Source organism: Thamnophis elegans, chromosome 2 (assembly GCF_009769535.1).
Source record: "Thamnophis elegans isolate rThaEle1 chromosome 2, rThaEle1.pri, whole genome shotgun sequence".
Lineage (NCBI taxonomy): Eukaryota > Metazoa > Chordata > Lepidosauria > Squamata > Colubridae > Thamnophis > Thamnophis elegans.
Window position 1 is genome coordinate 117,243,575 of NC_045542.1, and position 14,341 is coordinate 117,257,915.

General features: G+C 37.9%; 1 protein-coding gene across 1 annotated transcript in view; it reads right to left on the reverse strand.

Moving 5' to 3' along the window:
• Positions 1 to 8,415: 8,415 nt before the first annotated feature.
• Positions 8,416 to 14,341, reverse strand: part of ABTB1 (ankyrin repeat and BTB domain containing 1) — a 29,761-nt gene continuing 23,835 nt past the window's right edge. Inside the window, exons 11-12 of the mRNA XM_032211111.1 lie at positions 14,073 to 14,273; positions 8,416 to 11,528 (exon numbers count right to left, since the gene is read on the reverse strand). Coding sequence (XP_032067002.1) covers positions 11,322 to 11,528; positions 14,073 to 14,273 — 408 coding nt within the window. The 3' untranslated portion in view covers positions 8,416 to 11,321. The remainder of the gene's footprint in view (positions 11,529 to 14,072; positions 14,274 to 14,341) is intronic.

Below are 14,341 nucleotides of genomic sequence, written 5' to 3' on the forward strand. Positions count from 1 at the left end.
TATCCTTCCCCCAGGAATGAGGAGGGAATGGAGATTTTACCGTATCCTTCCCCTGCCATGCCCACCAAGCCATGCCCACAGAACCGGTAGTAAAAAAATTGAATCCCACCACTGCATTGGTAGCCAGGTTACATATACCAATTGAGTCTGCCAGTGCAGTTTGTGACTGCTCCATGATCTCCCAAACAAGAGGCAAGGACTTGAGGTATCTGGGGCCTGACACTACAAGCCCTGCTTACAGCAACCAGGCACCGACATCTTCTGGATCCTGCAAGAAGGTAGCATGAAGAGTGGCTGATGCTACTTCTCTAGCCTGGTTGACCTTGGTTGTTTTCTTGCAGATGTTTCATTACCAAATGTTATTCCATTGCTAATGTTACCTAGTTTGGGTTATAAAACATCTGTAAGAAAAGAACCAAGTTCAGAGAGCACCAAAGACCCATCATTTCAACCAGAGGTGGGTTGCTCCCAGTTTGGCCCGGTTCAGTCAAACCAGAAGTGGAATTCAGGCCTGGGTCACAGAACCGGCAGCGACCCATGTCTCCCACACCCCCAAACCAGTTACCTCACCACCACTGGCCCATCACCATTTTGCTTTTTAGTCACTACTCATGCACAGTTCACTGTAAATTGTTCTGCGCATGCACAAAGAACATTGAACATTACATTGAACAGCACGTGTGCGCATTGCGTGCAGGTTGCGAACCAGTAGTATACCTGGCAGCAACCCACCACTGATTTCAACCCTGAGTTATGAATATTCTCCCTTATTGATTTCCCAAGTCTGTGGTATAGCAATCATTCCTGCTTGGCAACGTCTCATGAGTTCCTTCCACAAGGCCTCGTGAGAGCATACATCTGCCCTGTAAATCCCACAATAGTTGTGTTTCAAAATAGTTGGAATCAGTGGCCAAGGAAATACTTCCCACCGGTACATTTCCCAACCCTGAATACCTGTTTGAGCCAAAACTGTTGAACAAATAGCATGAAACATGAATCTCTGACAGATGGTCTCTTTCCATTCAACATGCAAGCAAACTGTAGCTTCAAGAGGGGAGAAAAAAAAAAAGTAAGGCAGGCAGGATGTTTCTAGCAAGCAAGTGAACTTTTGAATTTTCTGGTTATATTTTAAACAAAATGGAAGAACAGGGAAAGTTGTGTTACTTCATGCTGAAACCACGGAATTTACCTTTAATCTTGGCTTGAAGATAAAATGCAAAAGAAATAGATAGTAATAAAAAACATTCAGACTTGGGCCCTAATAAGTGGCTTGCAAGTTAAGATCCTAGGACTTTTAGAATAATGATTGCCCCCCTTCTTTTTAATATAAAACCAAAGAGTTGCTATTGTATGGATTTTAGAATCCTTTTATCTAGTTCCTGCTATATATTTTAGCACAGGGCAGCATCTATTGAGGCCCCTTTTGATTATAGGTTTTTGTTTCACCAAGTTCAAGCAGCTGAGCTACAGAATAACTGTAAAATTTGCACTCTCAGCTCAGTCAAAAGAGATGAAAATCCATATGATTGTGTAAAATCTCTCTTTACTTGCTGAATTGATCATATATCCAGAGCATAGGAGAATGTGGATGAAAGATGCTTTCATCTTCCCAGAATCATTAGAATCTGGTGGCACAAATAGCTTATTATCGCTATTGCTAATATTATTCTTATTGCTATTGCTACTATTTCTTGCCTCTTAGTCCTCTTTTTTTTGGGGGGGGGGGCTACTACTAGTATTAATGTTGTTTACCTGGACATAATTCATTAGGTGGCATTCAAGCTGTGATTACATGTTGATAAATGCATCTGTCAAACATGTATTGATAATCCTAACCCTAACCTTCAACCATTGTGTGTGTGTGTGTGTGTGTGTGTGTCCCTGTATTTGTGTGAAACAGGCAAAAGAAGTGGATGTGCAAAACTAATTGACAGGCTAAAAACAAACAAGCCCTTTTCCTGTGCTCTACATGGGGCTGCCCTTGAAGAGCATCCGAAGACTTCAGCTAGTCCAGAATGCGGCCGCGCGAGTGATCGTGGGCGCACCACGGTTCGCCCACATAACACCGATCCTCCGTGAGCTGCACTGGCTACCTGTTGGTCCCCGGGTGCACTTCAAGGTCTTACTCACCACCTATAAAGCGCTCCATGGTAGTGGATCTGGCTATTTGAGAGACCGCCTTCTGCCAATTACCTCCCTGCGTCCCATCCGATCGCATAGAGTTGGCCTCCTCCGTATTCCATCCGCCAGTCAGTGCCGACTGGCGACTACTCGGAGGAGAGCCTTCTCTGTTGCGGCTCCAACACTATGGAACAATCTCCCCGTGGAGATTCGTACCCTCACCACCGTCCAGGCCTTCCGCACAGCCCTCAAGAACTGGCTAACCCGTCAGGCCTGGGGATAATCTTATTTCGCCCCTCCCGAATGCTGAGTGAATGTTGAGTTTTATTGTCTAATTTACTTTGTGCACATTTCTTTTTTTGTATTGTCCTACACTCCCCTTCCTTTTTTGATTGTAAGCCGCCCTGAGTCCCCTCAGGGAAAAGGGCGGCCTATAAATAAACTACAAACTACAAACTACAAACTAAACTCTTAAAAAAAACCTTCATGAATACATGGAATTTGAGGCTGCAGACCTTGGAAATAACCAGTACTGTATTCTGACACAGATCTATTCTGATAGTAAACAATTTTTTCCCAAAATTCATCCTGTGATAATGTTTATTAGAACCAACAAACTGTAAGAACCTGAGTTTGGTAACATCGATAAAGAGCTCAAGAGAACTCAAAATTCTGCTTGTTCGGTGGTGTCTTTTTGATTGTTACTAATAAAGTTATTTCCCAGCTACAGTGTTGGGATTTCTTTTTCTCCTGGACTAAATTGTGTTTTTTTTTTATAACATGACTGGACAAATGAATCTCTTTAAAACCCCGATCATTTTTGCCCTTCAAAGAATCTGAAGTACTGACATTTCCAAACAATCCTCTGGATTTTGGAAAGGGCATCTCTTTCTGTATCTGATGAAATAGCCTATATTCCATGAAAGCCTATGCTGTTCAAATTTGTCTACGCTGTAGAGTACATAAGAGTACTATACTTCTTTTGTAATTATAGGCAATCCTCGATTTACGACGACAATTGAACCCACAATTTATGTTGTTAACATCTATTAAGTGAATTTTGCCCCATTTTGCAAACTTTCTTGCCATAGTTGTTAAGTGAATCATTGCAGTTGATAAGTTAGTAACCCAGTTGTTAAGTGAATCTGGCTTCCCCATTGACTTTGCTTGTCAGAAGGTTGCAAAAGGTGATGATCACATGAACCTGGGACAAAGCAAGGGTCATAAATATGAATCAGTTGCCAAGCAGCTGAATTTTCATCACATGATCATAGGGATGCTGCAAAGGTCATAACTGTGAAGAACAATCATGTCAAAACTTTAGTGCTGTTGTAACTTTGAGCAGTCACTAAAAAACTGTTGTAACTCAAGCTGTAAGACTAGCTGGATTACCAAAGGAAATTAGATAACAGACTGAAAATTATGATTCTGAAGTCAAAATGTTAATGGCAAAAACAGGAATTTAAAATCCATTTTCCAGACCTATCTACTATATTTTAAAATCCTCAGAATATTTATTTATCAGTTGATAAAAATAATTCAATTGTTCTATCCCATTATAACTGTTCTATCACTTAAATTTCTCTAACTTTTTTAAACTGAATAAAAACCCCTTTCTGCCAATGTTTCATTGCATTAATAAATAGCTAGCAGTTGCCGAGGCTCAAAAACACTTATAGGTGTCAGTCTTGCCACTTTTCTGCATTAACAATTCTATATTTAGTTCAGCAGTAGAAGAAAATCCTCTTTGCACCTTCTACCCATCCAGTTTCATTATTAACCAATTCAAATTAAGATAAAAGGTATGAAAAAGTCTTCCAAGAACGGAAGAAGAATATCCCCCTCACAGACAAACACACAAACAACTGGAACCTATTACATTTTAGGAACTGCAGTCAGACTAGTTGGGCTCTTGTCAGTAACCCTATAAGCACCACAACTCTTTCATGATCTGGAAGACTTACAAACGTTGATATTGCTTATACAAAGCCAGTCTGATCTCTCGAGCTGTCAATCACAGATTAGAACATTAATAACCACTAATGAGTCAATAATAGATGTCAGGAACAATTTTGGAGCCTCTGTCAGTGGTATTAAGCTTGCCTTTAAATGATGTGTTTCAGACAGCATGTACTTCTTGCCAGCCTTCCAAGAAAAATGTATAAAATGAATTTTGGTAATGAAGGGCAAGGTTTCACTGATTTGGACTCAGATGCTGTTGCTATTATGATGACTGGAGCATTTTGCATGAATGTCACGCTGCACCAGAGACAATGAAAATGCAGAGCCAGCATTACATAATTAAGGTGAAAACTACATTCATCATCCATCCATGCACCTGTCAGTGGCAAACCCTTGGCAACTGATTATTTCCATGACCATAAACATGCTCTATAACAAAGGTTAACAATGCCATTAAACCAAGAAAGATAGTGGTCTCAAGTAGAACAATCTGAACATCATTAAGGGCTAGAAAAGCATTATTTGTTACAACCCTTGTACATGGAGGAAAAGTGGACAGGATGCAATGAGGATAAGTCTCAGGCAAGAAGATGGTCAGGAAGGGTAAACTTATAATTGATGGTGAAGGGATTGCAAATGAGTTTAAAGGTGCAACACCACAGAAGAAACTAAGAAGTGTGGGTTGTTCTGCATTGGTTTTTAGTTTTGGAAGTCATTGTATTTTGTAAACAGTGATTTTTGGTTTGACACACACGGTGAATTCAGGCAATGGTAGTACATTCAGCACCCTAATTAAACAAACATGGTTAAGTATGGTCTGTGACTCAGGACACAGTCTAATTTCCCAACTCATCTAGACCATTCCCATTTGCAGCTATGGAAACACAGCTTTCCAAACCAGCTTCTCGGGAGATGATAGATTGGAAAATTAGATTCTGTAATTATATTTGCAATGTATCTTGAAAGAGTTGATAGCACTCCCAAATGCTAAGTGAGATTAGCCTTGTCCGCTCTAATACTCTTCAGTTGTGCAGAGTCAACACTTAATCGTTCCCAACCAGCATGGCCAAAAAATGCATATTGTAAGACTTGAAGTGCTAAATATCTGGAGGGTGTAAGGGAAAAGCCTTAAATATCACTGATTTCTAAATAAGAAATTGCATGCTCGGTAAGTTTTGTAGCCCAGGAGATCAAGTGAATACGGTCATAGTGTGCAATGTTCTGGTTCACACGCTGTGTATAAGGCCATACAAAACATTGGAAGGGGCGATTTGCCAAGGGCAAACACATTCTCCAGAAGCATTGGCACAGCTTTCCCAAATGGCCTGTCCATGTAGACAATGTGTCAACTGGGACTGCTGGCCATATGCATGCATTACCGTAGTTGTTTAATGAAGGCTCCTATCCCAAACAGACCCTTTGGCTATCAGTTTGGATCTGCCATTCCTTCCCACTTCTCTAGCAAGCTTGAAACTTCCCAAATACCCACTAGATCAGGAGTGTCAAACTCGCAGCCCGCAAGCCGGATGCATTGTGCACTGGCCACGCCCACTCTTGGTTTAGCTAAAGGGGGTAAAGTCGTGATATGTCACGTGACGAAAATGTGATGATGCAGGTTTGACAACCCTGCACTAAATAGGGGAGGATGGGTAAGGACCATATGAGAATTGCTATATTGCCTTTAACTGCAAAGAGCTATTTTGAATCGGAGAAAGATGAATTTAACAGAAGAAAAATTGTTTTTCTTCTGTCTGTGACATTTTTCCTTCACTCTTCAACATTAAGAACACAGTTGTGAAAGTACAGAGAATGTAATACTGATTTGAGGAACGAGTGGATTTAGACTTCTGCAAATCCTATAAATGTCAGTGCTAATAGTTATCGTCTCACACTGGAAGCACCTGGCCACTGCTTATTTCCACATATGTTATGTCTCCATTTAGATTCTGGCTTGCTTTCTCCTCTGCTCTAGAAGAGTTACAGACTGCATTATTTGGGGAGACAGAAGTTTCTCTTCATAGGCAAAAGTTCTATTATATGTAACTTATATTATAAAGCATATTATATTTATAAGTTATATTTTATTAGCAACAGATTTTATACAAATGTACAATACATATCCATAGGGATTGGAAATTGTTACATAAAACATGCTGGAAATTGGGTTTTACTTTCCTTGTTGTACCCTGTCAGCATCTACTTCACTGAAAGCTCTCTTCCTGTGAGCCTCGCAAGCTCAGGAAAAGCAATAGCTCTTGTAAGGAGGTGCTGACAGGTGCATTGCGAATCCCTCTGAAGCACCTTTTGACTTGCATCCTGGTGCAAAGGACTTTGTTCAACTGAGATTTTGCTGCTCCAGAACCATCTGTTATACAGCAACTTTTGGTGTCCTTGCCCTGTGCCTGGCTAAAGGGTCTTTCTTTTTCAATCAAATAGCAACGATAGCTACTGATAAAAGTGGGTAGCATGCTTAAAAAAATAATAATCATGGCTACCAATTGGCTTTTAAGCAGAATAAAGTAATAATGGCTTTGCAACAACTTATTTATAGCAGCTGCTGAGATTTGCCCACCACCACCACCATGCAATAAGAGAAACTCACACATTAGAGATGGTAAAAACACCTTAGTTCGCACTACATGGGGTGTAAGAGGATTTGTGCGATTTCAGGAACTGCAGTAGCTTGGGGTTGACAGATTACTAATAGTCCTAAAGGGCTCCCTGTTGATTCTGTAATGTTCACAAACTCTAAAATATTTGAGAGATTTTGAGTAAAAATAGTGCCCTGTAGAAATGCAAAACCCCCATTCAAAATTTGACTTTTAAAAAGTTTCTATGTGATTATGTACACTTTTATGTAATAATGCACAAAATAGCACGTATCTGGCGAAACTGTAAAATGCACTTTTAAAGATAGGTCCATCAAAGCTATAATAGATAAAAAATACTAAATACCAAGGAGACATAACTTCTCACATTTTTCTTTTTGAGCTTTTCCTCATTCTATCATTTCCCCCAAACTTCCCCTTTTCAACGCATTCACTGTTCCATGTTGACCTCCCATTTACTTCACATTATTTTAATGCCCCCCCCTAATTGCACATGAAAGGAAAAACAATTGGTTAAAAAACACAGAGCTTTGATCAGCCCCAAGTCCCTCTCTATTCCTGTTGCTGTACCTAGTTGTTGGGAGTGACAGGCTGAAAGGGGAGGCAGCAAAGCCAAAGAAGAAAACCAAGCACCTGGGCTATCGTGATTGGCACATGTAGAGCTGTGGTGGCGCAGTGGTTAGAATGCAGTATTGCAGGCTGACTCTGCCGACTGCCAGCTATTTTCACCAGCTCAAGGCTGATTCAGCCCTTCCATCCTTCTGAGGTCAATAAAATGCGGACCCAGATTATTGGGGGCAATATGCTGACTCGGTAAACCGCTTAGAGAGGGATGTAAAGCACTGTGAAGCGGAATATAAGTGCTACTGCTATGTACTAATCAAGACAAACCTTATCTAGCAATAATTATAATCTGGAACAGGTGAAATATATGCAGGATAGGGAAAAAATGGACAAAGATCTCTTCTTTCTTCTCCACTTTCGTGAGTAACCAACTTCCAAACGTGACATAAATTGTTCTCACATTAATTCCAGGTCACAACCACTTCAGGTGATAAGCATTGCAATTTGAATTTAAGGTTGTGGCCACTATACACATTGACTCTGGTTCCCCATATATCTTGCAAGGCTTTGTTAACATCTTGTAAGATAATGATATGGAAGGGTTAAAGTCATCGGCTAGGAGTATTGTGAACTATAAAGCAGCCAGAATGTGATACTGACAAACTTTGAACTACTAAAACTTGGATTGCTTTGGTGAAGTTAGAATTATACCCTTTGATTCTGTGAAGGAGACAAAATATTCAATTACCTAAGAAAAATGCTGGCATTACTCCAGTTCCCCTGTGTGCTACTTTTTCCTGACAAAGCCATGAAAAGCTTGTGCTTTCATTTTTTCATATATTTTTTAAACCACACAGAATTAAGTACTATAAAATATTGGCATCCACAAGACTAGATTCAGAAATGATGCAAGTTCCTATATCAATAGTCTGATAGCTGTGTTTAGTGTCAAATTAAATGGTATCAGGTCTATATATATAAAGCATTTTCCCAAGCTACTATCATCTCTAAATGGTAACTTCTGGCAATTAAATATGCCATCAGTAAATGTTACTGTTGATTGGAAGATGGCATCAAGGTTGAGTCTTGGTAGCATAAATAATATGGAACATTTGCAGCACTCAATTTTAATAATTAATGAGGCACAGGAAAAGCAAGATTAATGAAATAGACTCTTTATTGCTGCACACATGCTTATATATTAAGCTTTTAAATATATAATTATATTGCCATTCTGTAAAGCTTTACATTCTCTTTATTTTAAATAATAGAGAGCCAGGTTAAAAGTAAGTTCATAATAGTAAGAAGTCTGACATTTAAACTTTTAACAATGCAATTAATAGCCAGGAAGACTATACGATAAATAATTAGAGATCCTCTTTGGACTTAAGGAAGGTGAGTTTTCACTATACGTATGTTAAATAGGTATTATCTGTTTTTATACACAACTCTGATTTATACAAGGACAACCAACAAAATACAAGACAGAACAAGGGGACAATTCATCAAGGAACTGCACTGAGCAGCAGCTTCAAAACACATTAATACTGGTAATTCATTCTGAATTTACTTACAATTCTCAGTACTAAGCTTTGTTAAGCCACCTTCACTGCTTATCTAAAAGATAACTGGACAATATTTTTAAAAAGTATTTTTATTTTTAAAAAACCAAACACTAAAAGCAATTACCAGTAGTAATTTTCTGTGCTTACATCATGTTAACTTTACTAGATACTTGCAAGGAAGAGAACACTGGGATGCTATGTATAAAAAAGCTTACTGTGCTTTTTGTTCCAATAATTTACTGTTTCAAATAAAAAATGGAAATAGAAAAGGTTTTTATGATTTATTCCAGTATGATGTCCATTTATTCACTGGAGCGGGGTTTATAAATTGGTACAAGAAAGATTCTATAATATTTGCCAAAGATGTTTGCCAAAAAGAAATGTCAAGAAATGCAGCATTTTAGTTCCCTTCATTGTCCTAGTAAAATGCAGGAAAAGACAGACCTTGGCCAGGCTTTATTTATGGCTTGTGAATAACAAGACTAGTTCCACATGCTTTTAAATAAGCACCATTTCTTTAAGAGGTGTGCTTTCCTTGGCAGACTATTAAGAACACACAAGTTCTTGACCTTATGGATAAAGAGTTATCAGTGCATGGAAAATTGTGCTAGAATCCAACATCATTTTAGTTGCATCCATGTCTCACTAAAGTTAATCTACCATTGCAATTGCTGTAACACTTACTAACAGTATTACCATAGTATAGGGACAATATTGCCTCATAAAGTCAGGATAAGCCAAATGGGATTTAGTTTTTTCCTTGTCAAATTTCTCTAACGATGAGCACATAATTCTAGAGTAGTTGGGTGACCCAGAACCCTGGCTGATCTACCTAGTATGGTTTCTATATTGAGCACTCATTTTTCTACATTTCCCATCCCTCCCCTCCCACTCTCGGAATGGCCCGAATACATTTTCCATCCATCATTCATAATGGGGAGAAGGGGAGGCAGTAACAACAAACATAATGAACTGGACAATGGTGAGACACTATTTACTTACAGATTAAGATCTTAATAACCACAATATTTTATCTTTTTTCTGTGCAACATGTAAATATGGCATGATGATGAGGCAGATTATGAAAGGTCAGGTAGAAAACTTGAGAAATAGTAGTTCAGGACACCTCTATGTCTCTGCTATGTTGTTCTGAATTTAGTAATTAAACTAATCTCATGAGTTATCTATATATACCCTAGATTTAATATATACAGAATGGGGAAACAGCGGTAGTCTCATTTAGGAAACCTGCCAATCAATTACCTAGAGCCAGCCAGAACATCTGTTATCAACAGGTGATTGTAGATATTAGAACTGTGTACATATGGACAACCCACACCGCACTGCATCCAACAATAGAATGTTAATTTTTTATACAGATCTTCACATAGGTGACCTTAATGTGAACTGACTTAATTCAAATGATGTATACCCTAAAATATTGCACTATGTAAGCCAGGGGTGTCAAACTCGTGGCCCACAGACCAGATGCATCATGTGCTGGCCACACACACCCTTGGTTTAAAAAAGTTGTGATACATCACATGATGACACCAGCTTGGCACCCCTGGTGTAGACTATGCCATGTGAATATATTCCCCTCTGCCATTCAATATATCAAAGGGTAGAACTAGTTAGCAAGATGATACCTTCTCTTGCCTCACAATATTGGGATCGGTACAAAACAGATTTATGCTTCCACTGCAAAGGGAAACAGTGCTCCATCGGTCCATTGTGGTATCGTGCAAGTACAGCACAGTCACTTGTACATACATACTCCATGCTAACATTTGTGAATCACTTAAGTGAATCCCCAAGCATACTAAAATCAAAGGAAAGTTACTATCTACAGATATACTAAACCTCCATGTCTCAATGTCCCCTACAATATAGCAGGGAAAGGAGGGGGCGAGGCCGTGCATTTGCACCTAGCGATGACAAAATATTTTATTTCAAGGATCAGAACAGATTTCTTTTTAAGTAAATGAATTTGATGACCTGATGAATAAGGTAGCTACATTAAAAAACTGAGGGTCTGCTCAGATCCGGCTGTGCACATTTGGAAGATTAGGGTGTAAGACTAACAAACAGTAGGCAATCTCAGCTTCTAGTCCACCAACTTCATATTCTTATAATTCAGTAAAAGCTTTCATTTCCTTCTTTACCCAGCAGGAATGGCAATATTCTGAAGGATGGACCCCTTTTCATTAGGATTTTTGAGACAGCAAACAGTACATTTCTTATATAAGGTATGCAAATCTTTCCTCAACAACGTAACATACACCTAACCACGTTTTCAAAATACAGATTCTTCTGGGGACCCATTTCCTGGAAGAAGAAGAAATACTAATCCAGATGTAATAGTAACATCAAAGAATAAGGGAAACTTAAATAAAGCATAAAGAAATGGGAAAATCAAACAGAGAGAAAAAGATGTGAACTTTGCAGAAATAAACTCTGAACTGATACTTCATATAATGACACAAGAAAACCTCCCAGGTTAACATTCAAGTCCTATGCTAGCCAAAAGATTATCCAGGGCATCTAATTTCTGGTTCGCCTCTTCAATGGCGCTGTACGTTTGAACATTGCTGGTAATGTGAAAGCGGATGTCATCCACAAGAGGAATAGAGTCTGTCTCCTGCCGCTCTTCCACGGCATCCGCATTCTCCTTCACTGCTGCAGCAAATTCCTCAGACTCCACTAACTGAAGAAACAAAAGACAGAAAATGGATAAATCCAGGAGAATCTTTATCAAACTGCTGTCAATGGCAATAAACGTAAATACTGAAGCATACAAGAGTGTGAGTCGGCTAACCCTAAAAACCACTCTTTTCACCGACCTGATTCTGCTCTCAGAATAAAATCAAAATATATCTTAAAAATGCAGCGTTCTAATGCTATAACAAAGAATATATAGCGATGGCACAATCTTTTGAAAATAATAGCTAAGGATCTTGGGATCAAACCTTGACCATTGGCCTTTTAGCCAGATTGCTTTTAAACACACAACTCACAGGGGAATGTCTGCAGCCTCACTCACATCATAACAAGCATTGTCTCCACTTCATGCTTCTGTTTTGGATAGCTTTTTCCAATAAATTATAACAATGAAAAGGACTTCTTTGAATTCTGAACTCGGGGGAGATTAGTTCAATATCTCGTACTGGTTTGGAGATGAGAAGGACAATTACAAAAAAATCAATTGTTGGGTCTATGACAAGCAAAATTGGGCTATGCTTGTTCCTATTAAAAACATGGGTGAGGAATTTTGTATTAGTGAAACTGTTAATTTATGGGGGGGGTGCATTTTCACAGACAGGAAAGAATTTCACACCTCTTTCAAAGCCTGTTAAGTAAAGAATGTTGCAACTTATGTGGGAGTGCTAATTAGAACCATTTATAACATCAGTGAATTGATTAGGGAACAGTGAATTTCACTTAGGAAAAATTGATGCGGGCCAAACAGATTTTCCATATTCCATAACATGTGTGAAATTACATGGGAAGAAACACCACCATTTCCCTTTACTGGGACAAACACTCGTGTGGATATCGATATCATCTATCTATCTATCTATCTATCTATCTATCTATCTATCTATCTATCTATCTATCTATCATCACATACACATTCACACACACACACACACAGTGTATATACAATGTACTACAGACTACTTAAAGCATAACTCAAAAAATGATTTCCTCATCAATTTAATTAGAATGATAAAATGTAGCTTTCTCTACATGTACTTTCAAAAGGTACAACATATACTCAAGATTAAAGCAACAGGACATTGCTGCATGTGACTTAAGTATGTATATGATAATTCACACTCTTTCACAAATTTTCTCTTGTAGCCTAAGCTGGTCCATGCAGCCAAGATTTAGTATATGAAAAAAAGAGCCGATATGAAACCAGTGTTATTATTTTTATATGCAAACTTGAACAATTTTCCATATGGGAAAAAATACACAACTGAATTTATAAATAATTCAATACTACACACACAGACATATACCGACACACACAGTCAACCCATCTCATAAATTCTTAGGATGAATATCTCATTCACATGTTACATCTCTATCTAAAAATACCAACCACATGCTAAGCATATCAGGCAACTGGTTCAGACAAATCACTTAAATTTCCCTATTACATCACCAATAATATAAAATACTTCATATTTATATTGTCTATTTTTAAATATTTTAATAAAGCAGCCATATAAATCAGGATGATATTCATTCCAGTACTAACGATTTAGAAGTAGAGGTTTTAAAGTTAAAAAAAAGTTAATAACTTTCCAATGCGTAATAAAAGACTTCTTAGCCAAATAAGAACATTCTCATATACATTCTTAATTATATCAATTCTCACTTATATGGATGTTAACACAGGTGCCACTGAGGTTCCAAGAAGCTTAGGGATTAAATTAACTGTTCTTATGAATTCATTTTGTTCATGACAAAAATTTAAATCACTTCAAAGAAATTCCTTCATTTTATAAAGGTTTGGCTTGACAAAATTAAAATGCATCACACATTGATTAAGAACACAGAATATTATCTTAGAACTGACATAGTGTGTTCCTTTAGACCAATTCTGTCTCATCATTATTAGGTATTAATTATTTTCCCCCTAAACCATGACTTTTGGGGAGTACAGAAACATATAAAACTGTATCACACATATCTTAAAGTGGGGGGAAATCATGAATTGATAGCATTTTTTCTTTTTCAACAAATATTTTTAATTAAAAGGCATAAGCTGTAGCTCACTTCATCAGATCATTAGTTGAAGAGGAAATATCTATCATTAGTTTCACTGAAGCTGCCATGTTAAGATTTTTGATAGTTTTCATATTCTTCTATTTATTCCACATTTGATGGGATTGCTTTTGAAGGATTGTCTTGCTTTTGGTTAAATATAAATTGTAACTGTACATAGTATTTGTATTGATAAAAGTTTTTTAGATGAAGAAACAGCTTGGCAGAGTTATCATTTTTCTCACTATAACATGGGAAATAGTGTTTATTTCACTATTTGACATTCCTTCCTATATACATCCATTTCTATAGAAACCAACTGTGGTTATGGTTATAAAAAATATCAAATTTTACAAATAAAATAATCGCTTATTGGAACTTAAAAGTTTTAAAGACCTTTCATATCAAATATTCATTTGTAGCCTGCCAGACAAATATTATCTATAGTAGCTGTCCTTCACCTTCTCTTTATTACCTTCTCAATTATCCTTGCCATATACTCTGTGCATTGATCTTCCAATCGGGTCAGCTGGAATAGCTTTGCAATCTTCCAGATGCTGACAACACTGTCTTCATCAAGAACCTGTGCCAAAATTCTCCCACACAGGCGCTTGAGCCCAGGTAACAGATACATATCGGCCACACAAAGCACTTCATAGGCGTTTTCAGGAGACAACTGCTGGGACAAAAAGGTATCAATGTAACTAGATTCAGTATGACTCCGAAGCCAATACATGGCCCATC